The 27723-nt window shown below is 36.7% G+C and overlaps 2 protein-coding genes across 2 annotated transcripts in view; both read right to left on the bottom strand.

Moving 5' to 3' along the window:
- Nucleotides 1-685: 685 nt before the first annotated feature.
- LOC149375455 (uncharacterized) overlaps nucleotides 686-27723 on the bottom strand; it is a 41868-nt gene continuing 14830 nt past the window's right edge. Inside the window, exon 3 of the mRNA XM_089588938.1 lies at nucleotides 686-714. Coding sequence (XP_089445064.1) covers nucleotides 697-714 — 18 coding nt within the window. The 3' untranslated portion in view covers nucleotides 686-696. The remainder of the gene's footprint in view (nucleotides 715-27723) is intronic.
- LOC106643498 (vascular endothelial growth factor receptor 1-like) lies at nucleotides 9274-18905 on the bottom strand. The gene is made up of 13 exons (XM_089588823.1): nucleotides 18869-18905; nucleotides 18327-18530; nucleotides 14403-14536; nucleotides 14030-14323; nucleotides 12370-12541; nucleotides 12158-12281; nucleotides 11883-12058; nucleotides 11458-11642; nucleotides 10974-11076; nucleotides 10695-10844; nucleotides 10463-10618; nucleotides 9414-9710; nucleotides 9274-9314 (listed from the first exon to the last, which is right to left on the bottom strand). Exons 1-13 carry the CDS (start codon nucleotides 18903-18905, stop codon nucleotides 9274-9276), a joined length of 2073 nt encoding a protein of 690 aa, XP_089444949.1.

Genomic DNA, 27723 nt, shown 5'->3' with positions numbered 1-27723 from the left:
AGACGTTGTGACGTCAATTGTTATTTTTTTTACGACTGAGGAAAATTGAGTCCTCCTATCGACTGTAGAATTTAAGAGTGATTTTTTTACGAAGTAATGGTGATCGCAGACTTTATTCGAGAGTCATTAGCTTTTTGATCTCGTTTTGATAGCAAAGTCCACATTTTGCATTGGACTGATGATTATAAATTTAACCGTACAATCTTGGATACTTTTTTGGAATAGAATTGTACAAAACACAATCTACAATCAATCAAAAGATGTTAAAACAAATTTCAATTTAGAAGATTCAGATAGTCTCCAAAGTTTCTAAGACTTTTTGACTCTTAAACTGGAGGAAGCAACTGTCTCAATTTAAATATCTTACACAAGTCCGTATAAATTATGTGGTTGTAAATTATGAATCTGCTGTCATATTTTACTAGTAAAAAATATTAAATCCAATTTTGCAGACATCTACTGTTTCAAATGTTTTATACCTACGTTGAATATACTGAATTTGCAATTCTGAATTTTTATAGTCTGACTACAAAACTATGTTTTTTCTGTATCACGACAAAAAAAAGAGCTAACAAACTTGTTGGCCGTAGTATGAAAAATTGAAAATAACCTAATAAGATACTAAACTTTTATAAATAATTACAAATGACCTTTACCGTTCTACGTAGAAAATCCGCATAATTGAGCCCAACACCTTCAGTCAGAGATCAGATCCTGTGAAACACAAGACATTTTTTTAGGATTCTTCATAAAAACACTGTCTAACATCTAAAATAATCCAAATTAAAGCTCATTATGACATGAAATGGTGGAAAATTAAAAAAAATTCCGATAGTAAGACAAAAAAGTAGATAAAGCCAGGTTCAGTAAGACGGCCGAATCGCGATACCAGCTGGAAAACAGACCCGCTCCAACTTTCGTACAGCTAAAATACATAGCACGTAGATAAACCAGAGCACGGCCAGAGGTGCAAGAGTATATCTTGCATAATAGCGTCTTTTTTGCGCTCTCCATCCCTGGGAGCTTGTGTATAATGTACATGTACACGATACTTACGGCCTAACAGCGACAAAAGAACGAAAGGCAGGGCGCAAGAAAATGTCGTCACGTGAAGTAAGTAGTCTGGCCGCTGACCATTTTAAATTGGGTACTAACAACTCCAATGCCTCACGTGCAACGGAGGGAGACAAACAAAAAAATCCTACTGGTAGATACGTGGCTGTACCTGTATTTTAAGTGTATAGATCTACACAATATATGTACGTGAGAGTTAGTTGTGGTTGTATTGAAAGTACTTTGATTTAAATTCAACACTTATTGCGATGCTTCCTGGTTCATTTGAATGTAGATAAATTTGAACCGTTTACAAGTAAAAAGTAACACTTGGCTTCTTATGCATGTGTAATATGTTTTCGTGATATGTTGGTTAAGGTCGATGTACTTAATGAGGCGCCCCTGTGTGCTATAAGTATTGTTTGTTGGGTGGGTTGACTTTAGTTTGAGCTGGTTCAAGGAATTACCATAGAAAAGATGTTTTATTTGGACACAAAGTGGATATTTGATCGCCGAAATATTGAAATTTTGAAGAAAGTCGGCTAAATCACGATGAAATAATTGAACGAGGAAATAAATAAAGCATGCAGATGGAGAAAGTTGTCCTTGCATACATGCGTACACGTTTTTTTTTTTTTTTTTTTTTTTTTTCGAGTATCGAAAATAATTATGGACTTGCATGACATGCGTATGTTTTGTGCGTTGCGACAAACGTCAAAGCAGATTTTAGAAATCTACTCATAGTTCTCTTGCTGCTGCTATTTTTAGAACAGAATAGTTATACGCCTTTGACGTATAGAAAGTATTAGACAATAAATTAAAAAACGTGATCTTCGTAATAGTTAATTTTGTTTGTATGCACACCAAGCAGTTATTTGTTTTAGCTTTCTAATTATTCTCAAATGGCATAAAGATATTGTATAAAACTGTCAACATATAGTCTTTCAAAGAAACTTTTTTTAAAATCTACGACGTTATTTCCACACATTTTTGCATTATTTTGTTATGTTATCCCCATCCAAATACATTCCTAATGTTTAATACCAATTTTTTAATATTTAAAAATGGTCCACCCATCTGTAAATAAAAACAAAAGTCTTAAAAAATTAATCAAAGTTCAAAAAAATTTTTTCTTTGAGGGACGCAGCTTTCTTTCTGGAGAAAAATTGATAAGACTTTCACTTTTTAAGTTACTGCGTAAGAACTGGTTTTTTGGATTCTTGAAAAATATCTTCTTAGGGAAAAAACAGTTGTTACCAAAAAAAGGCAATAAATAAATAAATAAAAAAATAAAAAATGGCACAGAACGTTTCAAAAGTGTTCAGTTCATAAGAAGTTGGCCTTGTAAAAGCTTTAAAAAGAAAAAGTTTTAAATAAAACCTTTGAAAAACACCGAATGCAGTGTATAAAAAAAAAAAAAAAAACAATAACGCACAGATAGTGTGCCTATATTTATAGGCTCGTGACAAGATTCTTGTGATTCACTAATAGTTCCTTTTAAATTCATCAAAATTATAATGACATTGACAAGATTTAATATATGATTTTCTATTTTGCTGTCGTTACGAGCCTCTGACTATTTAATTTGAAAATGGAACACACAAAGCTTCTTTACAAAATCCCTTTAGAAAGTAGTTAGAACTTGCAAACATTTTTAATCTTATTTACTATAGCACCATTGTGACCACCTTCGTAATGTCGACGGTCATGTGAAGTGCGTATTATTTCCGAGATATTTTGATTTTTATATAGTTGTAGTGAACCTGTGATTCGTAAATTCCCAAGAAATTACTTACCTGTTTCAAGGTGTCAAAAGCCTTGTTTCTATACTTACAATTTAAAAAAGAATTCTTTCTTCGAATTCGTATATATCTACTTATTTTGCATTTTTTGGATTTGTGTACATTTTTGCAATGATAACAAAAGCATTATCTGTAGGGTGGTGCTTTTGATACATCATACTCGCATTTAAGAGGTCTTATTTACACTCATAATATGGCAAAAAAATGGCCATTTGGCACTTACGATATGCAGCCAAAACGAATAGCTCCATTCTTTCGAGATGGACAATTTTCCGTGATCATCCGATGAAACTTTCCCTGCTTACTTGAAATTATTATTATTCGCTAACCATTTTCCTCGTCCTTGATAACATCTAGACTCCGATGGAAGGAATAGATTCTGGGTCAACATTTGATTAACTTAAAAAAAAGTACTTCATCATCAAATTGTATTAAAATGAAGCCATAACATCAGGAATACGAGTTAACAAGCTGGCCCAATGGCGAGTTAACGCAGTCAAATGAGCCTAGATTTCACTTTTCGTCACTCGCGATTACCCACACACACCTTCACCCAGACCAAAAAGAGACCTAATCATATCACGCGCACCGACTTACGTTCCCGTGATACGTATCCTTCTGGCTACACGCAAGCCTCGTACTCTACCCATCGATCATATCTCGGTGTACTTGTACAGCGCAGTTAAAAAAATTCTCACTACAAATATAATCGGCTCTCGCATCGGTGTGCCGGTGCGTTACGCGTCAATCCCGATTATTATAGAGTACGCGAGCAAAGAAAAGAGGGAGGGACACGATTCGCTTTCCTTCACCACTCCAGCTCCAGGAAAGCTCTCTTCCTCCTTTTTGATTTCTTTTTTTTCTTGCTCGAGCGGAGAGGATTGAAAAGGCGGTCACAGTCTCGGTGTCGTTGGACTGTGCAATATAATAAAGTGGGTGTATAAAGATCGGTTTCCTCAACTTTCGGTTTCGGTGCTGCGTGCACTTTGGAGCTGTACAGATTGGAGCGCTCGATTCCACCTTACGTCCGTGATTTCGTAATTTTCGTCGGGCGCGCCACAGAGTCCGAAAATCGCGAGCTGTTAGTTTGTTCGAACCTGCGTAACGGAGCTGATAATGGCTTTATCGCTTGGACTGCAGTGTCCTCTGTTCCTATACTCGTAACTGTCGTTTGTTATTCGTACTGTACGAATGTGATTTCTTTTTTCTTCTGACAAAGACGTCCTGAATTTCATGGAGGCGTAAATCTTGTACTTGTAAGAGGATGGGTTGAAAAAAAAACTTTTTTTTTAATTTGGTAAAATTTTAAATCTGATATAACTTATTTCATGTTAGTAGAAAAAATATAGCCAAAATAAGAAACAACGTAGAATTTAAGCTACACACATAATTTTACGTATAACAACTCACACGTAACGATTTAATAGTTTTTCGTAATCATTCCTTTATTAGTTATTCACTTTCATTTGTTGTTCATTCTATGATGAAAACAATAACTTTTCTGATGGTATTGTGTACGCTTAAATTAATGTAGACTTTTTTATATCATAATTATTATTTTACTTGACAATACAAAGCCAAAACATCTAACCTATTAATTTGGAAATTTTTCATAAAATTTGGGATTCATCCCTCAAGACTTCTTTAAAACTGATTATGTCATAGTTCCATAAGTATACTTAAATAGGAAATATAAAACTATCAGTTGAGAACTCCTTACACTGTTTGAGTAATTTAACTCCAATATTACTATATTACTGTTGTCAAGGATTAAAGCTGATATTAAGTCCTAAAAAGAGTTTGATGTGCAAGTAATTGATTCTTGAATAGACTAAACATTGTAAGCTATTAAATGAATTTATCAAAGTAAAAAGCACGTACTCGTCTATTACATATTCTTCATTTATATGATCACACATTAGATCCTATAAAATAAAAATTAAATAATCATCACTGTATTGATAATCAGAGCATGTACCTCTATATTTCAATAATAAAATTTTTTTACCCTGAACAGTACTATGTTACATACATAACTTAGATGAAGAACTGTAGTATAAATGTGTTAAAAAATATTGGATTGAAATTATATATTTAACACTACAAACAAAGTAATATTTAATTGCCTTAATATAGTTAAAATCACAATTCGGCGAATAACATGTAGTTGTCATTAATATGTCACAACTTCTGCAGCACAGAACTTTCTCTAAACATTATGTAACGGCTCTACGATCCAAAGAATAATATTCCAATGACCTTTTCGTTTGGACACATCATAAACTATCTGATTCTTATTGCCACAAAATTTTAAAACTCATTTTGTCCTTTTAAGGGCCCAACAATTGCATTTAATCAATTTCATTGGTACGTTACTGTTTATTTGTACTAATGTACACAACAAGCTAAAATTTATGCGACAATGTATCCTAGCATCATTGTTCCACGGTATATGTGAGTGCATACTATTAAATAAAACCAAATACCTTTTCAAAGACAACAACTCAGAACTTTTCTATTCATACCCAAACATACTATTGAGCAAAGTGCATAAGTACAAAAGTCATTGTGATACATACTGTACATTATACTGTGAAAAGCATGTTTATGCAAAAAAATTTAAAACAAAAAACCAGATATATATGGAACAAGCAATTTGAACAGAATTAAGCTTAAATTCTAATAGCGGATAAATTTTACCTAGCTCATCGTACAAATTTCGTTATAAAAGCGCATATTAGAATTAATAGCAGTAGCATCAATAGAAGTAGCAAAGAAGTACTTGGTTAGAAATTGAGGTGATCTTTCAGTCATACAATGGTTTATCAAATAGAATTGTACAGCACATAAAAAGCATAAAAAATCACTAAAAATAGGTAATATAAATGTACCAATGCTTCACCACCAAAAAATTGATCCCAAAGCCTGGACACTATCACAATTTAACGATTCACATGAATTACTGCAGCTGTAAAATATACTTTTTTCAATATTCGCGCTCAGAAATTACACATGTTTCATTATTAAAAGTTATCTCGATGATACTTTTAACCAAAAATTACAAAAAAGTGTTTTTAGAAAGTGACTTTGATCGGCTGGCTAGGCTTTGGGACATCTGTCAACGTAACCTCACTTTCGGTGCGTCCTAATAACTGGCCAATATTAATTGTGTACAATTCATACGACTGGCCAGTTATTGGGACTTGAAGTTTTGGACACAGGGATAAGTTTTTTTACAGTGGCCAAGAATTGGGACATTCGACCAACTCAAATAATTAGTAAAAACTTTATTTCTGTGTTTGCAAAAAATTATTTATCGTGAGTATAGCTTAGGATAGTGTCAAAGCTATTTAATAATACACATTAGGATATAAAATTTTACTTTTTTTTTTTTTCTGAAGTACTTTATAAATTGGCCTACTAAGGTGGTCAAGCATTGGTACACTTACCTTATTCGACGTAGGAGAAAAAATTTTTTTAGGGTTTAGTAGCAACATAATTTTTAAACAACAGAAAAATTGCTAAAACTTGAAGAACAGATAACACAGGGCAAAAATAAAAATTTCGATGAGTTTCCTAGGGAAGTCAACAATTACACGGTATTTTCTGGTATTATTATACACATTATCACTCTATCATCGTTTTCAGCAAAATTATTTTGACGCATGCAAACTTTCTTCGAAAAAATAAAGAAATTCTTATTTGGGGTAGAGTTTTTACTTGGAATTTTATTTTAAGCTGCTTAAATAAATTACATACAACTTAACACAAAAAGTGCATAAAAAATATTCATATACACATAGATATATATATATTCGTTCAAGACTAAATTAGTTTATCTTATTTTGTTCCCTTAATTTAATATTTTTTATGGATTTCGCCGTATATAATTTCACAAGCATTGTCCGACGCATTCAATCGGTTAGAAATTACTTGTTCTAGTACTGTGCAATGAGCTTTTTGTAGAAAGTCCGGTGCAAAGTGTATAAGTATGAACTAGCCGAGTCAATTAAAGGCCTCCGTATTTCGTTGTATCAGCCAACTTTTTTCAAGTGTGCTCTTCCAAGCACTAGCCGTAAGTAGTACTTACTCCTCGTATTGTATGATCTGCAGAGATCAAGGGCAAGCTCTGTGATTTATAAGGAAAATATTTCTGTGTATTCTCAAAGGATCCTTGAAGGAGTTTCATCGGTTACAAAATTAACTGTAAGAATTTTATGAAAATTTATTTATAAATAAATAAAGTCATCAAAATAACGCATAATTCACGTAGGTTTATAGGAGCTAAGTAACTATTTTTAAAATTTAGCCAATTTTTACATGTAGGCTCATGGGCTGTCGTCCTTTTGAGCACTTCTATTGCATTTATTTCGCTTATTAACAATGAACTTTTAATAAAAACTTTATCAATGATAAAAACTAATTAATGATAGTTTTTACTTTTATTAAATATTAACTTTTAACTGGTACTTCATGCAAACCTCACGTCAAATACATTAATGCCTTGCCATGCTTTGAGCATATGAAAATGTTAAGGCATTTTTTTTATCTATTCAATGTGTGGTTTATGTACAAGACTAGTTAAAAGTTAATACTACTTAGTTTGATTTTGTTAAAATACAAGTAGTAGACAGCATTATACTACGAGTTTTATAAAAATAAATAAGCTGTGCCAAAAAAAATCTTAACTGTTTTTATGTGTTGATTTCAGAATTTTTCAAATCTACAGATTCATTTAGAAGAATATCACTTATTACTAATATATAAGGGCTTTAGAAATACCTTAAAGAATTGTAATTTAACACATTAAACTGACCTAACCTTTTAGTTTTGTTAAAAGATATTCTTATGAATTAGCAAATACTTGAATACAGTCATACAAGACATAAGAGACTGGTTGCATAGTGCAGGCGCAGAGGAAGGCAGGATATCCTCGGAGAAAGGATATTACTTTCGATTAAAGTAAAGTAATCAAACGTGTATTCGATGTTAATTTAGAAATATTTATCGCAGGAAAGCTACTTCAATTTGTGGACAACAACAGGAAACGATAATGTAACCAACGTATTACAAACTTCTATAGTAAGTTTTTTTTTGTCATGTGCAACATTTGACAGATTTACCAACTGATTTATCTGAGATAACTGGTACGTACATGTTCCTTTGTTACACATCATGGTTACCCATATTTTTTTGTGTTAAGCGTTACATCTGTACTTAATAAAACAGTTTCAACGATTGCATGAATAACGTTCAATAAATACTGAGTAGTCTGTAACAGAAACAAACTGTAAATTCATCGAAATTTGTCAAAGTTAATTATATATAAGGAAGCTCTGTAAATTTCTTGCTAGAGCAACCGTACATTTTTTTTAAGTACTCTGTTATATATGAATACAATTTAAGTGGCACAATATAATTTTATAAGTTGTAATTTTTATCAAATCATCATGAATATATCGTTAAAAAAAAAAAAAAAACTTTCGCTCAGCCAGAACTTGATATGATAACGTGATAACTAAATCGACAAGGCAAGGTTTGTGACAAGGCAAAAATGATAATTGTTAAAGTATACGAAAATATTTAATACGTATTTTTGTTACTTAGAAAGTAATGATCAAATTTAATGTTAACAATAAAAATAACATGGTCGTAGAAAAATCTTCTTTCTTGAATGAGATTTTATTTATAATTAATTCTTACACGAGTCATAAAATTCTTGATGTAAATAATTTAAGTTTTATTATTATGTAATATAACGTTCAGTCAAAAAATAATATTATGATACATGTTACATTATTGCGATTATAGTTTTTTTTTTCATCTAAAGTGTTGAACGACTCAATATCAAATCTTTGAATGAATCAATCGATTAATTGGTGGATGTCAGTTTTTTTTGAGGAAATGATACTAAAAGCCAAAAGTACAACCTGTGTGTTAATAACAAATTCAAACAATTAATGTTACAGATAAATTCTAAATAAGTAAAGTCAGTTCCATGCAATATAAAGCAGAAGTCAAGAACGAGTATATAATTATGTCGAAAATGTAATTTTCTAATATGCATGAACACAATGTAATTTAAAATACCAAATAAATATTGTTTAATTTTTTTATGAAAAATTATCAATCTACAGAATCACAAATAAGTACTTTTTATTGTTTATGTACATTCATATAGTAGGTGCAAAAATGAAACCTAGAAGCATGATTTCAACATTAAATTTTACATATTATTTATGCGAAAGCTGATAGTTCAACCCTTTGACGAGCCGTATATTTTTCTAATCTTGTGTATCATTTTTAATTCCAGGACAATTTTGGAAATGTAATATATCAATGATAGTTGAGATAATATGAAAGCCAAAAAAGTGAATGGCCCACTTCGTGTCTTAAAAATCTCAATACCTTAGAACTTCTAAGGATGATGATACTTTGAAAGTGAAATCTCTGCAGATCCTAAAATTTTTATGAATTGTTTCATTAATATAACCTTAAGTACATATGTATGTTTCTTGTTTTAAATAAGTATAGTACTGCATGTTAAGTTTTTAATACCTTTCACGATAAGTTTTTGAGATTTTCGGACTTCTCCAAAGCGATTTTTGGCAAGACAAGAGTAATTTCCACTATCATTCTCCAAAAGATATTTTATCTTCAATTTTTGGTTCTTGTCCATTAATCTGAATTGTTCCGACGATTCTAAGGATTCACCTTTCTTGTACCACGTAATATCAGGTTTTGGTGATCCTTTGGCTTTGCAAAATAAAGTAATAGTATTCAAAGCATCCTTCCACCACAAGACTATTTCTGTGTCATTCATATTTGTAACTTCTATTGTAGGTATTTCTGGCTCTACAAATATAAATATGTTGTGAATAAAACAAATTTCAATTAACTATACATAAAATATAATAACTTGCACTGTATAATAATATACCGTGCTTCAAACTTTGGAATGATACTTAGTGATACGTAAAATAGTGTATACGCCATGAGAGTAAGTAATAAAATGTCTTATGTTTGCCAATACATATGCAATTAGGGTTGCCCTTGTTCCTACTGTATTATCCTAGGTATGTAATTTATTTTAATTTAATACAGGTATGAGTAGCACATTGACGTTGACGCTTAATAACGTTGGAAAAATTTGCCTAAATTCTTCAATTAAAAAAAAAAATACGAACGCCCACATCTACTAATGTAGATATGCTAACGGCCCTTATTAATCAGATAATCCAGAAAATCAAAGCTATTCATTTTAGTATTTTTCAGTGAACTATAAATTTCATGTAATATCTGAAAGAAACAGTTTTTTGAGACATGCCGAATAAATGTGTGTAGTATTACTACTCTTATTATTATTACTATACGATTATTATCATTACTTTTATTACTATCATTATTATTATAATTATTGTTGTTATTAATAATGTTACTATCAGTATTGTTTTTGTTGTTGTTATTTTTATTATAATAATTACTACTACTACTATTGTTGTTGTTGTGTCTGTCATCATTACTATTATTATTAGTATCATTATTATTATTATTATTATTATTATTATTATTATTATTATTATTATTATTATTATTCATATCATTACCTTGAACTTTCAGGTCAAAGTTTCTATAGTTATAACGACCATTTCTGTCCCACGTTTCACAAGTGTATTCAGCTTGATCGGATTTCTGCATATTTTTGATCGAGAGAATAGCACGATCAACAAATCTAGTGTTGTTCCATGTAATATTCATTATTTCTGGAACGAAATTTCTTTTTAAAAAAAGTATGCTTTTTAATTCTAATATGTTTAAATAAATTCTATAATAACTTACCAAGACTTTTATCACGGTTACCCTTTTTTACCCATCTAACATTAGAGTACACGTAATTAACAACAGTACAGGTTACGGTCACGTTATCACCTACAAAGAGTTCCTCAAAATTCTTGTCAATTTGAAACAGATTTGTAATATCCTTTTCATCTTTACGAAGAAGAAAATACAAAAAAGTAAGTAAAATTGCGGAATGAATATTTTTCATAATATTTAAATTAAAATCATAGAGAAAAATTTATGTACCAGTAATACGAATACGTATTGGTTTAGATTTACATTGATGACTGCAAGCTACACATTCTAATCGACTGAATGAAGTTACATTTATTGTTATTTCAGAACTAGTTACATCATCATTTGGCAAGAAAAATTTTTTCCCCTAAAAATAAAGTAAAACATAATAATCTGAAGTTAACTTCTTTTACTTAAGAATGTTAAAGTACTTCTTCAAATGATAGGACGTAAGAGAGGAATCAACTCTTTAAGCATAACATAATATTCCACATTATACTTATGATCACACTATTATACTCAAGATTCGATATTAAGTTGATTTAAAAATTCTATTTTATGTAGCGTAAAAAATAAATATATTTAAGCTACATATGTATGTATTCGTAAGAAAGCGTCTCATTGACATCAGACTAGTTTTTTAAATTTTTTCATCGTTTGCGATTCCGCTTCAACATCCACGAATGAGAATTACTCACACTACTACACAGATTAATCAAATAAATCCTTATAATGAAGCAAAAATCACCTCAAACTCAAAGTCCTTGCAGCCCTCGTCGGAATAATATGTTGGGCATTCTTGGTAGAACCACGTTACATTGGGCTTAGGTGAACAATGGCTCGTACACCTGAACGTTGCATTTTTATTCATTTCGTAAAAAGGTTTAGGGCCATCAACATCAGAAATATAGATAGTTGGCAAGCAATTTGGCTCTGAAATTTATTTTTTAATGATTACTATGTTACAACTCAAGGCCAAAAAAGTAAAAAAAGTCTTAGATTGTCCGAGTACGGTGAACAGATGATCCAAGGCTTTTATACATTTAGCCATATGATTCATGTATACGATTTTTTGGATCGGCCTGAATATAAAAATTCCCAGCCATCGTGTTGGTATAGAAAAAATTTATGTAAAAATTAAAGCGGCAAAAATTATTATAAAATCGAATTTACTGTAAATTTTAAGAGTAAAACATAAGGATTTTACTCCAGCACTGTTGCTCGCCCTCAAAATGTAAGTTCCTTGGTTAATCTTTGTTGGTCTAAATATCATCAAACTGCTTGTGGACGTGGTATGCGATATGATAAAATCTTTTCCCAATTTCATAACATTTCTTCGTGGGCGCTGCCTGAAAATTATTTTTATACAAAATTATATTGAGTGAATTTCTTGCAAGGAATATATTTTTTATGCCGCTGGAAAATTTTATACAAAAATAATTTGTTACCACTTAAGAGTTGGCTTTGGAAATGCATCCACGTCAGCAATGAAAATTACGGGATTGCCAGATTCTACTGCAAAGTATCTTTTCCCTTTATTATACGTTAAATTGAGGTATGTATAATTATGATCTGCAACAAAATGAATGAAAAGTATTGAGGTTTTAATCTACATATTCGAATAATTAAAAAAAAACAATTAACCCACCATGTAACTTACCGTGTATTTTTATATAGATATTAGTTTTCTGATCGTCACTGAGCCGGGATGTTACTCGACAAGAATAATATCCTTCATCACTGAAAGTCACGTTAGTCAGAACGAGTTTAGATATCACCAACGAAAACAAACTTTCATTTTCTTCTACGTAGTTAAAAATTGTCCTGGAACTCTGATAAACATAAGAGTATGTAAATGTAAGAAACAGTGATTGATTACGGTACATGAGATAGACATGAATACATTTCAATTTTAAGTTGTAATATATTAAGAAATAAAATTTTCAAAATTACAGAACATTTTCTGAGCGAATATTTTATCAATAACGTTTAATGATAAGTACAAAATTTTTTCAGCATGTACTTATGCATGTAAATATTAAAAAATATTTTTTGCCTCTTTATAGGAGTTAATTTTGTATTTTGCGAAAAGAGCATTGATTGCCTATCTGTGTTAAAAACATCAAACAACCCATTAACCATTCTCTCTAAATTTGGAACAAAATTTCTTAAGCTGTATTTTCCATTTATTGTTTCTATTAAAAAATTATGTTAAATATGTGAAAAATATATAACAGAGCTTGTTGAATTTAAAAAATAGAACACATCAAAAAAATCTTATCACAAACTGAAAGAAAATGTATTCATCTTGTGTATATCCATCTTATGTATCAAAATTGTACAATACTCAATGTTGACGTTGTGGCAATACGTGCACAAACATACATGTGCACTCAGTATAAAAAAAACTTTAAATATCTTTTAAAGTGCAGAATAATTAAGCTAAGCTTCGACCTTATTTTAACCTGAAAAATAACTTTATTAATTTCTTATAATTTTTTTGGGCGAATGGTAAGATATCTACTTAGCATATTCTTAAATATCTTAGTAGACATTTTTCTATTCGTGCAAGAAGTTATAAGAGATTAAAAAAGTTTTTTTTTAATATTAAAGAGTTAAGTCACTTTAAACTGTGACTCTATGCTCCATAAAATAAAATCGTCATAAAAATTTAATACAAAGTTTGTTATAAAAGAACTGCAAAAAAACATTTTTTAAAACCAAAAAGTTTCTGTTACATCCTTTATAATGTACTTTAACAGTATTTTAATTTTTAGACAGCTGCCAAAATATTAAATAAAATTTTTTTATTCCTAATGAAATAAATCGATCTACAAAATTCAGAAATATGAGTTATTACACACATAAATACTTGGAGAAAGAGATATTTCTCCCAAACGGTTAATTTTTATCGTCTGCACCATAAAAACTTTTGTAAAAACATTTTTTGCAAAATCCTCCACCGATACAAAGCTTTTTTATTGTAAAAGCAAAATAAATTCTGAACATGACAACAATTTTTTTCTCGCAAAAATTCTAAAACTATTTGACGAATAAAAGAATTTATCAGAATATTGATGCTATCGATTTTTGAAAGGTATAACACAATGGTCGATTCATTGTATTAAATTAAATGAAAAGTTTGTCAGCAAAAATTTGAGACTAGTACCGTTGCTGGTCTTTACAATTTCACTACTAAAAAAACATAGGTTCAATTTCATGTTTCGTCGAGCCTAAGAATTGTTTATTTTCTTCTGAAATTTTCCTATGATAATGAATAAAACTTTATGATAATTATGTAAATAAACTTTAAATATTACCGAATTTGCAGGAGTCTCCCAGAAGATATCGTAAGGGCTATTTTTTTCAATTTTAATCGTACAGTTAACGTTCAATGTAGATCCTTCAATAACGGGTTCCAAGCCATCAATATGGACCACTGGTTTTTCCAGCTCTTTTTTAGTGATTGAGAGACTGACATGTATTTTTCGCAAAAAACCATCTTGATAAACTTCACAAGTGTACTTATTAATATCTGTGAATTCTGATTTTTCAATGTTAAAACCCAATTTCGGATTAAAAGTTATCTTACTGCTGACCACGGGCTGGGGCTCCTACAAAAAGTAACTGGAAATGTAGTGTGTATTTGGAAGTAGCCTTTAAATAATTTAAAAAACTTGATATGTTGCATACCAAAACCTCAAAACTCGAAAGAATCACATTAAATTCAGGGGATGCTGGGCGGCACGGCAGAATTTTCCGATCATCAACACGTACTTTGTGTTTCAAGATATCACTAGATGTTTGTACGGATTCACTTTTGTTGGCTGCATCAGAAAAAAATAAATTATTTTACTTTTAATAGATTGTATCACTCATGATTACATGTTAAATCAAAAGTTCAAGTAAGTAAGTAGAATAAAATATTTCTTACATTTAACATAAACATACATCCAACGAACATTCGAATCGTTGAAATTTATATTTGCTACTGTATTATTGTGATTGATGCAGCTGTACCAGCCAGCATCGCCAAACACTGTTGACGGCCTTCGAAATATAGTAGCTCCACTCGTCTGATTATACTTAATATTCAACATCAATGTTGTTATCTATTAACAAATATAAAGTTAATTTTTAAAAAATATTTTAGATATTTATGACAAATGTAACAATTTCCAGTGAGATCAGTCGTCGTTACAACTAGAAATTTAAATAAAGTGCAAAATTTTTTCATAGAAAACAAGAAAACAGCATTTCTGTTAAAAGATCCTTCCATTAAATTATATAAGAAATTGTTTTATTTTGTATGGATTCAATGGGGAAGATCATAACCACTAGATGATTCCTTTTTATCTCTACTTTTTTTCAAACATGACACGAATAAATTAGGTAATGTTAGTTGAAATAAAAAAATTAAGTAACATAAAGTTAAATGTGTTAGTGTATGATAATCTTTATTCGTGGGAAACATTTATAGCTTCTCCCTACTTCAGGTGTTTTTCTCGAACCTTCAGAAATTGTTGCAAAAAACAAGGTTCAAAACTTGATTGTATGCGTATTATAAAAGGTATCAAAATAAAAATGTTAGGTACTAAACCAGTAACTAGAATTACGATGTTACAAATACATCGTAAATAATTCTTTGGGTACACGAAAATGGCTACATTTCTACAATAAACTATTGCTTACGTCCAATCTGAAGATTTCTAACAGAATAGGTCATACTAGAATGGAATTTTTTTAAACCACAACAAACTCTAACTCACTTTTCTTTAATGCACATTTATGATGTTCATGATTTTTTTCCTTTAAACTAATACTTCTAGAAGATAATTCTCATTTTTTAACAAGTGCACGGCGATGATTTGATAAAAACTAATACGTATGAGATATTCATGTAACTTACATTGTCTTCATTTGAGTCTGGATACTTAAAAAAAACATGGTTTCGGTTTTTGCAAGTAATCTCCAAAGCGTCTCCTTCATTTATTTTTAACTCTACCAAATGAGGATAAAACTGGATCTCATGTCCTTGGCAACCTATAATGTACTTATCAAACGTTAATTTTTTCAAGACTTTCAACCATTTAAATAAAGTTTGCAATGTTTTACAAGGAAAGATGTGCCAGGTATGATAATCTTAACATAAAATTGTGGAAATGAGGTGTGCCACGTGCCAGCAGGACTTTAATAATAAAAAAAGCCAACACCTACTTGCTTAAGGCGGTAAAGCAACAAAAGCATGGCATGAAGCCAAAAATTAAGAACTATCAAGCCGGTTTTTAAACATGCAGTTCTGCTCTCCGTTTTATCAACCTCTTTTTTTTACCTATAATGCCACGTAACACCGTTTTTGAGCAAAAATCACACAATATATTTTGTAAGTATAGTGTTATATTCACACTCTACTACCAACACTAAACGGAAGCAATACTGGATATTAATGACAATTTCTTATGACTGACCTGAAAGTAAATAGAGAAAAAGAGCGAACACCATCCCCCGAAGTAGCAACATCCATCTTTGAAAGCTCGACATTTTACTCTGACTTACACTTCCGCTTGGAACTGGCTGAAGTATTTGACTAAGGCGTGGTTAAACAAAAAGTTTGAGCAAGTAACAAGCTATCCACTAACGACCGCGTACGAAGTATAAGTGTCCGTAAATAATAAATTTGATGCGTGCAGCAATAGCTAAGGTACATAAAAGATTGAGAGTCATTAATCTTAATTAACATGCTGCTCATTATAATACGTGATAAAAGAACAATGAAACCTATCAGACCATCGAAGAAAAAAAATTTACAAAATTACTTGACTTACTAATTTTAATCAAGAACGTTTGAAACTAAATAATTTCAAATCCAGCCCATGTAATCCTTAAAAAACTTTTTTATTATTAACATTTCTTTGATCCTTAGTTCGATGGACCATTTATGGATCAATAGATTGTTGGGTATAAAAATATTACTTGATGAGACAAACTGTGTGTAGCACGCCCAAGGGTTGATTCATAAATTATGACAACAAAACCTCAGAACTTATCTTATATCAAGTATACAACATTTGTGTAACGTAGCCTATCATCAGCACGTGGAGACAGTAAAGCCAAACGAAACACTTAGAGAATGATTTTATTACTGTGAATGAAGAAGAGATGACATATTTTCTTTACTATTTTAGATACAATGTTTTGCTGCTAGAATGATATGCCAAATTTGAGACTATTTATTACAAAACTAATCGAAATCATAGGCGAGTTCTAAGAGGATGGTATTAAAATGCATTTTAAGGAGCTAAAAAATATGCGTTCGAAACAAATGAGATAGACAGTGCCAAAAAAAAGTATAACTACTTAGCTGACATGATATCATCACCAGATCATCAGACATTGCTCTCAACCAAGCATGAGTACGCTAACTGTATATCTATTGTACGTTACTACTACGAATTTGTAAGGAGAATTTAGACAAATGGTGCAGTTCCAAGACTTTTTATCAGACAACAATTTCTGTCTTCAGTTCTCATTTTTTGCTCTGACTGTCAAACAAATTGTGAATGTGCGGAATTTTTTAAGTTATCATTCTAAACATATAAATAGATAAAGTTTCATGCCATGAGTTCGATTGAAGTCCGCATCCTTATTTACCTTCCATTGTATAGAGTCCGGAATAAGATGTATATGTTTTAACAATATTGAAAACATTGTGTCTTTCAAAAAATATTCTGATAATTTCAAGGATAGCTTTTTGAAGTTATACTTCTATGGACGCTTATTTTTTACTTTTCCATCGTAACCTAGATTTTGTATGATTAAATTTTAAAGATTTTTCTTTAAAATATTTACATTTTTTAAGAAAACATGCTATTATCGTTTGATTACAGCCAATATAAAACGTCTTGAAGTACGGCTCCGTAAAAGTAATATTACGTTGAGCGAACTTTGGCATCAAATATTTAAAAGTTTATTACGATAACGATTAAATATGTAGATGCCGTTAGATTTACCACATTTGTTTCCATGCAAAAATTGCTTTTTATTTTTCAAATCTTTGTGTAAGAGCCTCATTAAAGAAAAGTGTTTCATTTTTTTTTCTCCGTGCTGACCAGTTCATATTATTTTTTAAGGGATTTCCATGCATTTTCATCCCTTGAAGGTTTTTCGAAACATCCCAACATTCGATGCACCCAAGCAAAAGAAACACGCTTTCCTTCTGATGTGTATTTAGACAAGGCAAACACACAAGTCCCTTAGGACTAGCTTTGCAAGCCGAAAACTGCTATTTCGTAATCAATAGCTTCAAGACAAAATCAATCCAGTTTTCTGATTTATACAAGAAAAGACACTACCTTTTCATAAAATTCAAACATCTACGTGTAAAAAATAGTAAAAGTCCATCAATTGACATAGTTCATTAAAAACAAAAAAAAATCCATCAAATAACATTTGATGACTTTTTACCATTTTGAACTACCTACAAATCATAATAAAAATTTGAAACCTCTTATTTTTCTAAGAGTATTATTATTTTCTACAGTTAATATTTTGTAAAAGTTTGTGGCATTGAGTCATCTGTTATTTTCAACAATAAAAGCTCTTTTGTATCTGTTTGACCCTCGTCCGGACCACTGTCTTGGCCGGTATTTGAATTGCCCGGTCTCACCAACCAATCGCCCGTCCTGCATTTGGAGAGGTCTCTAGCGGGAGCAGGGTGTGTGGCGCGTGGCGCCCTCCGAGCGTTGGGCGCGTCTGGAGTCAGTCGTCTTTGAAGAGTCAACTCGGCATCATCGTTCTTTCCTCTTCTACGTCTTGTCTCGTCTACACAGTGTTCTTTCACTTTATATTAACTTGTACCAAATTGAATAAACTGACTTTAGACAAGAGAAGACCCAAGGGCGAGTGAAGTTGATTTATCCGCCCAACATTTGGTCCTTCAAGCCGGATCGCGCGTCACAGCAGTGTGAGGATCGTCTGGGTGCAAGGCTGATCGTTATCATGTGAGTACATTTATGCATTAGCATTAGGGCGCACCTCTCCACCATTGCCTCGGGAGCAAGAAGCTCTTGGCAGCAAGTGATGCCACGAGGTTGATGATTGCTCGGGAAACGACGTGTACCAGGTGCTGCTGGGTTATGATCTCATCGAGGTCGTATCACCCATCAACTCGAGAGAGTTCTCGAGAGTCCTCTCCATGTAGTGACTGTGGTCGCCGTGTGCCCACGCCTCATGCAGAGAACCGCGTACGTTGGTTAGGGAATGCCGTGGCCGCCATGAGCCCGCGTCGCATACCAGGCTCGCGTCAAGGCACGCTGTGTAGGTTATGAAATGCCGCGGCCGCCACGTGCCCGCACCGCATGCCACTCTATATTGGTACGCGCTACATACGTTAAACGGAGTATATATCGAACTTTCTGTCGTTTACAGGGACGACCGCACTACGTCTTTGCTCGCAACGCAGCGATCACTCGGGAACGTCATCGCCCGATTCTTGCAGACCACCATTGACACCCAGGATAATCAGTGGACCCTAGGTCTTGTCGAAGCTCGGCTCGAGCTTCTTGACGAGTATTGGCGTGACTTCCAGGCTAACCATGTAGCCCTGCTGGAAGCGGCCACAACCGTCACGGCCGATGCTGCGGGTAACGTGTACGCCTCAGCTGAGACCGACTATATTGCTGCATGGTCCCGCATCTACGACCACCACAGCCGTCTACAGCCGAAGCCGCCTGATTTCCCGGCTCTTTCAACCGATCTCACTCAGCGTCGTGGGCCAAGACTGCCGTCCATCAGCATCCCTCAGTTTTCTGGTCGGCGGGAGGACTGGGAGTCCTTCCGCGACCTGTTCAAAGCCCTGGTCCACAACGAGCCTCAACTGACCGACGTCAAGCGCCTCTACTATTTAAAGTCGCTCGTGCAAGGAGACGCCAAGGCTGCTCTCGACACCGTTCAGACTGTTGGCACCAACTACAGCATTGCATGGAGCCTCCTTGAGACGCGGTATGAGCACCACCGGTTGCTTGTGCACGATCATCTCTCGGCGTTGCGCAGCATCAAACCCATGTGGGAAGAGTCCGCTGAAGGTCTACAGACACTGCTGGACACCCTTGAGCGCCATCGAGACCAACTCCGCGCTCTAGGTCGCCCTGTGGACCACTGGGACGATTGGTTCGTCTCACTCGCTGCCACGAGCTTGGATCCATTGACTAGACGGGCCTGGGAGGATGAGTTGGAGAAGCTTGAGGCATCCAGCCCGGAGCTAGGAGTTAACATAGCCATGTTTTCTGTCTTGGCGTCTTTCCTTCGTCGCGGGTGTCGCGCTCTCCGATCTGTTGAAGCTTCTCGCATAAAACGCGCTCCTGTGCCCTCCAGCTCACGTACTACGGCACCCTCTTCAGCCACCCGGAGCTTCCGCACCCTTGCAACTCAAGAAAGCTCGCTTACCTGCCCTACCTGTCATGCTGCTCACTATCTAGGCCACTGCAGCGAGTTCCAGGGCTTAAACGCGACGGCCAAGAAGAACGTCGTGTTCCGCAAAAGGCTCTGTTTCAATTGCTTGAAGCGGGGGCATTCCGTCAAAGATTGTCCGTCCAAGTCCGTCTGCCAACACTGCCGCGCCACCCACCACAGCCTTCTGCTCGCTCCGAAGCCAGCGATGGCAACCTGAAGCCCCAACAATGACTAGCAGTGCTCCCAACCACCCTTGTTCAGCTCAGTGGCCACACCGGGTGCACAGAAATTGTCAGAGCGCTCCTTGATCCGTGTTCTGAGGTCACCGTTGGGCCAGCGCGAGTGTCCCGCCGACTTGAGGCGCCAATGGAGGCGTCTACCATCAGCCGCTCCGGACTCGGGGGCCATCCTATTGTCCGGTCAACGGCGAGAGTGCAGCTCAACCTCGTGCTATGAGACAACACTACTTTGATCACGCTGTCAGCCTTGTGTCTGGAACGCCTCGGGTTCTACACCCCTGCAATGTCTTTGGATCTATCAGTCCGGCAGCTTTGGGAATCCATTGACCTCGCATATTCCACCTTCGATGAGCCGAGCAAGGTTGAACTTCTCCTTGGTGCTGACGTCTATCCTCGTCTGCTCAAACCCGAGTCCATGCAGCATGGTGAGATCTTTGGTCAGCGCACAGTCGTGGGCTGGGTTCTCACGGGCCGGGTGCCCAGACGCTCATCAAGCTCCGTCCTCTCCTGCTCAACCCTACGAGACGAAGCTGCCCCAGCCTGGCATCAGGAACTTGTCTCCCTACTGCAACGCTTTTGGAAGCTCGAGGACCTCCCACAGGCACGCCGTCAGGTGCATGCTGACATTGAATGCCAGCGGACTTTCTCCGACCATCGGTGTGACGAGGATAATCGCTACATAGTAAGGCTTCCCTCGAAGCGGGACGCCCACCATCTCCTCGGCGACAGTCTACAGAGTGCCCGAGCATCCTTGAGGTCCCTGAAAGCTCACCTTCATCGGAACCCAGATATGGCCATTGAGTACTCTCGATTCATGGACGAGTACGTCGCGCTGGGCCAGATGAGGCCATTGTCCAATGCTCTGGTCTCTGCGCCGACTCGTCCCGTGTACTACATCCTGCACCATGGCATCTGGCAGCGCTAGGATCGAGGATCAAGGCTGCGCGTCGTCTTTAATGCCTCGCACGCGACCTTGAGTGGCTACAGTCTCAACGAAGTCCTGCACACTGGGCCGAGGCTCCAGGCAGCCTTGCCAACGGTCCTGCTACGCTGGCGTCGACATCGCTTCGCGTTCTGCACCGACGCCCGGATGATGTTTCGCCAAATTCATTTTAACCCTCAGGACGTTGACCTGCAACGCATCGTGTGGAGCCCCGACCCAAGCATTCCGCCTACACACTATCAGATGCTCACAGTCACTTACGGCGTTTCTTGTTCGCCTTACTTGTCACTGAGCGTCATCCAGCAATTGTGCGAGGATGAAGGCAACAGGTGGCCTAGAGCTGCAACTGTTGCCATGCGTGATCGCTATGCGGATGACATCCTATCCGGCGCTGACAACCTCGATGCCGCACGCAAACTCCGAAACCAGCTTAGCTGCCTGTGGCAAGCTGGAGGGTTTCCGTTGAGGAAATGGGTAGCAAACGTGCCTGAGCTCTTAGGCGACCTCTCAGAAGAAGAGCGCCTTCGCTCCACTTGGCAAGAGCTAGCCACTGATGGTTTTGTGAGTGAACTCGGTGTTAGCTGGGATCCAGCCTCAGACCATTTCCGTTTTACTCCTCCCCGAGTTCAGGCTCAAGACACTAAGCGGACAATTCTCGCCGCTCTGGCACAGTTTTTTGATCCGTGTGGCTGGCTTGCCCCTACCATCCTGAACGCCAAGTTTCTGCTCCAGGATTTATGGCGCGCTGGACTTGACTAGGATGAGGTCGTGCCACCGTCAATGGCCCGCCGGTGGTCAGCTTTCGCCTCCGAGCTTTAGGCGATCCATGGGTTTGCTATCCCACGCTGGATTGGATGGTCACCCGATTTGGATCTGCAGCTCCACGCCTTCTCCGATGCAAGCCGCCACGCCATGGCAGCTGTAACTTTTTCTCAACTTACCGACTCTACAGGCTTAGTGCGCTGCCACATTCTTTTGGCTAAAATCAAGCTCGTTTCAATCCGAACTCTAAAGCCAGCTTCTTCGCTCCAGCCTCGGATGACGATACCTCGTCTTGAGCTCCGAGCCGCGCTACTCGCAGCCAAGCTGCTTCAATTGACATCAACGGAGCTCGATGTCCCTATCAAAAACTGCCGTGCGTGGACTGACTCCCAAATTGTCCTGCGCTGGCTTCGTTCCGTGGAGCCCACAGGGAATGCCTTGGTCGACAACTATGTTGCCCAAATCCAGGAGCTACTACCGTCTAACATCTGGCGCTACGTGCCAACCTCATCAAATCAAGCTGATGTCGCGTCCTGCGGCGCTGATGCCGGCCAACTTCATCTACAGAGCTCGTGGTGGCATGATCCAGCCTGGCTGTCAAATGGCCTGGAGTGTTGGCCGCACGAGGATTTGGTTACACAGCCATCGACGCCTGTAACCTGCTGCGTCGTCCAGCGGCCCGAAACCCATCTGCTCGATCGATTTTCCGACCTTGGCACCTTGCTCCGGGTTCTTGCCCGTTTGCGCCGATGGGTTCGGGCTCGCCTCGGTCGGACACGTGATCGGCCAGTGACGCCCTTCTTGACCGCGATCGAGCTAACAGATGCGTTCCTGGCCTGTGTTCGTCTAAGTCAAGAGCGGGCCTTCACGAGAAAGCTTTCGCTCCTTCGACTCGGGCGTCCCCTACCGAACAATCATCCACTAGCTTCCGTTGTGCGTTTATCCACACTGATAGAGTCCTCCAGGTTGGCGGGCGGATTCAGCACTCTGCGCTGACTTACGATGAGCAGCAACCTCCGATCATCCACGGCTCCTGCAACTTATCTCGCCTCGTCTTGTCCTGGGCGCATTCATGCACGTTGCAAGGATGTTTCAGGGTCACCAGCGCTTACGTTGCAAGACGTGCCTGGATCATTGGCGGTACCCGTCGAATCAAGACTTTTTTGCCGCATTGTCTCCTTTGCGCTCACTTGCGAGCACGGCCTGCGTCTCAACAGATGGCCCCCCTTCCTCGGCCTAGGGTCACACCCTTTTGCGCCTTCGATCGTACTGGGGTTGACTATGCTTTGACATACTCGCCACCAGAGGACGCGGGATTCGCACTTTAAAGGGGTACATCGCCCTCTTTGTGTGCTTGACCACAAAGGCCGTGCACCTCGAGCTGGTTGAAAATCTCTCTGCTGCCATGTTCTTGGCTGCTCTCACGCGCTTCTCTGGCCGCCAAGGCCGTGCGTCCGAGCTATGGAGCGACAACGCTACCTGTTTTCCTCGAGCTGACCACAAACTCCAGGAAGCACTGCAGCAGGTCTAGATGGAGGGCGAGCTCATCGCTGGGACCCTAGCTAACCAAGGTATCGATTGGCACTTTATTCCGCCTGGAGCTCCTCACTTTATCGGTCTCTGGGAGGCCGGCGTTAAGTCCGTCAAGAGACACCTCCGACGTGTCATTGGCAGCCAACACCTCACTTACGAGGAGCTCTCAACAGTGTTAGTGAGCATCGAAATGGTGCTCATTAGTCGACCCTTGGTCCCACTCTCTGGAGAAGCCGATGACCTCAAAGTGCTTACGCCCAGGCATTTCATTACCGGAGCCCCTGTAAACTCCATCATCGAGACCCTTCCTGCAAAGCAGTGCCCCAACAGCCTTGCCCATTAAGAGCTTGTGTGCAGCCTTCGAGCTCAGTTTTGGACGCGCTGGAGCCGGGAATACCTTAACACCCTCAAGCAGTGCCCTAAGTGGGCCACGCCACGCCAGAATTTCGCCGTTGGAGACGTCGTAGCTGTCCTCGATCCTACCCTCCTTTGCGTGGTCGGCCACTGGCCTCTTGGACGGATTCTCCGTGTGCACCCAGGCCACGACGGGCTAGTTCGAGCCGCCGTCATCAGAATCTCCACTGGCGAGTACCTCCGGCCAGTCACCAAGCTCGCACTCCTGCTGGTCGAGACCACGAGTGGGCGTCCTTTATCACCCGTCCACAGTGCTCCAGATGACACGCGTACGGTGGGCGGGACTACTGTTTTGTTCCAGGAACAATGTAGGCGAGATGTTTGACCCCCGTCTGGACCACTGTCTTGGCTGGTATTTGAATTGCCCGGTCTCACCAACCAATCGCCCGTCCTGCATTTAGAGAGGTCTCCAGCGGTAGCAGGGTGTGTGGCGCCCTCCGAGCGGTGGGCGCGTCTGGAGTCAGTCGTCTTTAAAGAGTCAACTCGGCATCATCGTTTTTTCCTCTTCTACGTCTTGTCTCGTCTACACAGTGTTCTTTCACTTGATATTATACTTGTACCGAATTGAATAAACTGACTTTAGACAAGAGAATACCCAAGGGAGAGAAAAGTTGATTTTTCCACCCAACAGTATCCTAAGTTTTGTCCAAAAGCGCAAAATTGATCGAATCCGATTCCGTAATACGTAGGTATGTGTTTACATATCTTAGAGTAACTTAAATGAAGGGGATGCTAACGAAGAGTTTAGTTAAGAGTTGTAGTGTCAAAAATATCTGTGAGTCTACGTTATCGTCTTAATTTTTATAGCTATCGTGTTTTTTCGACATTAAGGCATGTCTGATATTTTTTTTTTCTTACACTATATTAGGTCCCGAATGTAAGACATTCATACCTTTGAATTAGAACATGCCCTAGAAGATGCCCTGTATGCCGTTTCCACTCTAATTATTTAAGGACTCATACCATATACTCGAAACATGTCTTATTGTAAGAAAATCCAGTAAAAGTAATAACACACATATGTATCGAGGACTTACACAACGAGTGTGCAGTTGTCACAGCTTTTGATTGAACGCATACCTCAGTTTACTAAGAAAAATTAAAAGAGCTCTCAATTTTCTATTCCGTTTCCACTTTTTTTGCAAGTGTTGGCTCTCGAATAACAGTCGTCATACCTATATGAAATTTCCAATACGTTTTTAGAAATAGGAGACGATTGTGTACCTCTGAAACCTATCGTGTACGTAAAACTGCGGCATTTTTATTGTTGTACCCAGTCAAATTAGGCAGGATGTTGCAGCTCGACATTTTGCATTAATAAATATGACATTATTATACTTATATAAATATTGTATTCATACCAAAAAAATCATGGGAAATACTTAAGAAGGCTCTTGCCATCTGCTAAAATCTATATTCTGGTAAATTTAATCAATACGGTTGAAATCATCAAGTAAGAGACGACAGCGTGTTTTCTTCATGAATTTAAGACAGAGACGTTTACAGCAACTGACTTCCAACTCTAATTTTTTGACATAATCTCCATTGTTCTAAATGTAACTAAAAATTTTTTCTTTAAAATATTTATATTTTTTTCGAGAGAGAGCATGATGTTACACGTGGATTACAGGCAATACGTTATGTCTCAAAGTACAGCTCCCTAATATCATTATGACGGTAGGAAAACTTTGGCATTGACTATCTTAAGAGTTTTTTTAAGAGCAGATAGAAATGTGGGTGCTGTCAGGTTAATCATATTTTTCTCTTTAAAGAAATCACTTTTTAATTGTGCAATACATATGCAAGAAATCAATTTAGATTTCTGACTTATAGAAAAAAAGGCACACCCTTCCCATAAAATTAAAACATGTACGTCCAAAAAAATAGTAGAAGTCCATCGATTAACGTAGTTCTCGTTAAAAACAAAGTCATCATAAAAATTATTTAGTGACTCTTTACCATTCTAAACGGCTTTAAATAAAAATTCCTACTAACAATTCGAAATTTTTTATTCTTCCTAAATAGTTTCTGTTCCTGAGAAATTTCAGTTTGTAAAAAATAGGAACATTAGAATCTTTATTATTTTCAACTAGACTTTAATTTTCGTAACTCAATTAATCACCGGTAGTGCAAAGTAGATTAAATCAGATTTTATAACACATAGGTAAGTCAACATGTCTTTACTAATACTAATTTCCCGTAAACCATCTGCGAAGAAATCATCGTATTGTAAGCATATCTACATACTACATACAAAAGATTATTACATAGTTTGAGCACTTATAAATGAAAAATTAAAAGACACCCAAAAAATCAAAAACTTGGGGAAAAAGCATTTTGTCAACCAAAGTAGGGTAGAAGAAAAAAAGGTCACGAGTCGAAGTTGATTGGCTGTTGAATTTGAATAGTACATAGGAGATACGGTAGATTGTATTTGCTGAGAGTGGATACGTTGCCTCACCAATTACTGTAATTGGTGGGAGCAGTGGACGTCAATGTTCGATTAGTTTGGTGTTGTGGTGATGGTGTTAGTCACGATTTCGGGAATGGCTCAATGTATTATTCACTTTGTACTATGGTATAAATATTTAAAACCTGTGACGCATGTATTGGTTTATTTTATGGAGCATGTTCCCGACAGAGTCGGCTTATTTTAAACAACTTTTGTTAGTTTTTCCTCTCCTTCGCTTTAATAAAAAAGCGTTAAGCTTCTTTTGTGAAAGAAGGTGCTTCGTTCGAATGTCTTACGCATAGCGGTCGTTGATACGATCGTTGTGTCGTTGTTTGCATGCCTGACAATAGAAGAGGAGTTGTCGTTCAGAGCCGATTTGTCACTACAGAAGCATTTTGTCGGTAAAATTACGGGATGAGAGGGGTCAGGGTGGAGAGGAAGTTCCTTTTCCTCTCGTGGACGGTCATCACGAGACATTCGAACATAGCGTTATTGTTTTATTTTTTAGTAGTTTGTTGCCATAGCTACTTGTTTTGTAGTTCGAACCGAAGGAGAGAGAAAACGTTATTCTCAAAAGAGACTTTCTGTGAACAACATGGCATAACCCTTTTTTCTTAATAAATTTCCCTTTTCAAAACAGTGTGATTATTTTCTGCGCGTAGTAGCTAGTTGCAGCTACAGAACATTTCTCGTAATGCGCAGAAAATGATACAAAAAAATGAGTAGCAGTGAAAAAATACAATGATTTTTTTCAATTTCGTTTTAAAAAGTGCTAAACATAGATAGCTTTTACATGTTAGCTTACGACTTGTTCTCTTCAAATATACAATCCAGCTTATAAATAACAGGAGTATTATCTTTTTCTGCAAAAAATGCAGAAACCAATCTGAATATGCTGGAAAAAGGCTACATTTTCTATTGCAATCACAGTTTCTGATTGTATCTAAACAATAAGTTCAGATGCATGTAGCACTGTTAAAGTAACAAGAACTATTTAAATAAAGTGTACTGATTCTCTTCAAGATTGTGTCTTAAAAAATTGTTTTAATAAAATTGTTATCTTAAAAAAAGTTTTCTACAAAAACTACAATTACATGTAAATTTTAAATGTATCATTATTTAAAACCAGATTAACAAAATGACAAACTAAGCTATAATAATTTGTAAATTATTATTCAAGTAGACAGTGGAAAATTTTTGGAAACTCAACATTATTTCGGC

The sequence above is a fragment of the Copidosoma floridanum genome, unplaced genomic scaffold (assembly GCF_036245765.1).
Source record: "Copidosoma floridanum isolate Cflo_tuat_1 unplaced genomic scaffold, Cflo_Japanese_pri ptg000007l, whole genome shotgun sequence".
Lineage (NCBI taxonomy): Eukaryota > Metazoa > Arthropoda > Insecta > Hymenoptera > Encyrtidae > Copidosoma > Copidosoma floridanum.
Note: the sequence above shows the minus strand (reverse complement) of the source record. Positions and strands in the feature narration are given on the sequence as shown.

Excerpts from the sequence above, each read along its gene's own strand:
- LOC106643498 (XM_089588823.1), bottom strand. The coding sequence starts at position 18,905 with ATGGAGAGGACTCTCGAGAACTCTCTCGAGTTGATGG. Across the intron at positions 18,531-18,868 it reads GAACTCTCTCGAGTTGATGG|ACGAGACAAGACGTAGAAGA; the intron begins GTGATACGACCT and ends AACACTGTGTAG. Across the intron at positions 10,619-10,694 it reads TAACCGTGATAAAAGTCTTG|AAATAATGAATATTACATGG; the intron begins GTAAGTTATTAT and ends ATTTCGTTCCAG.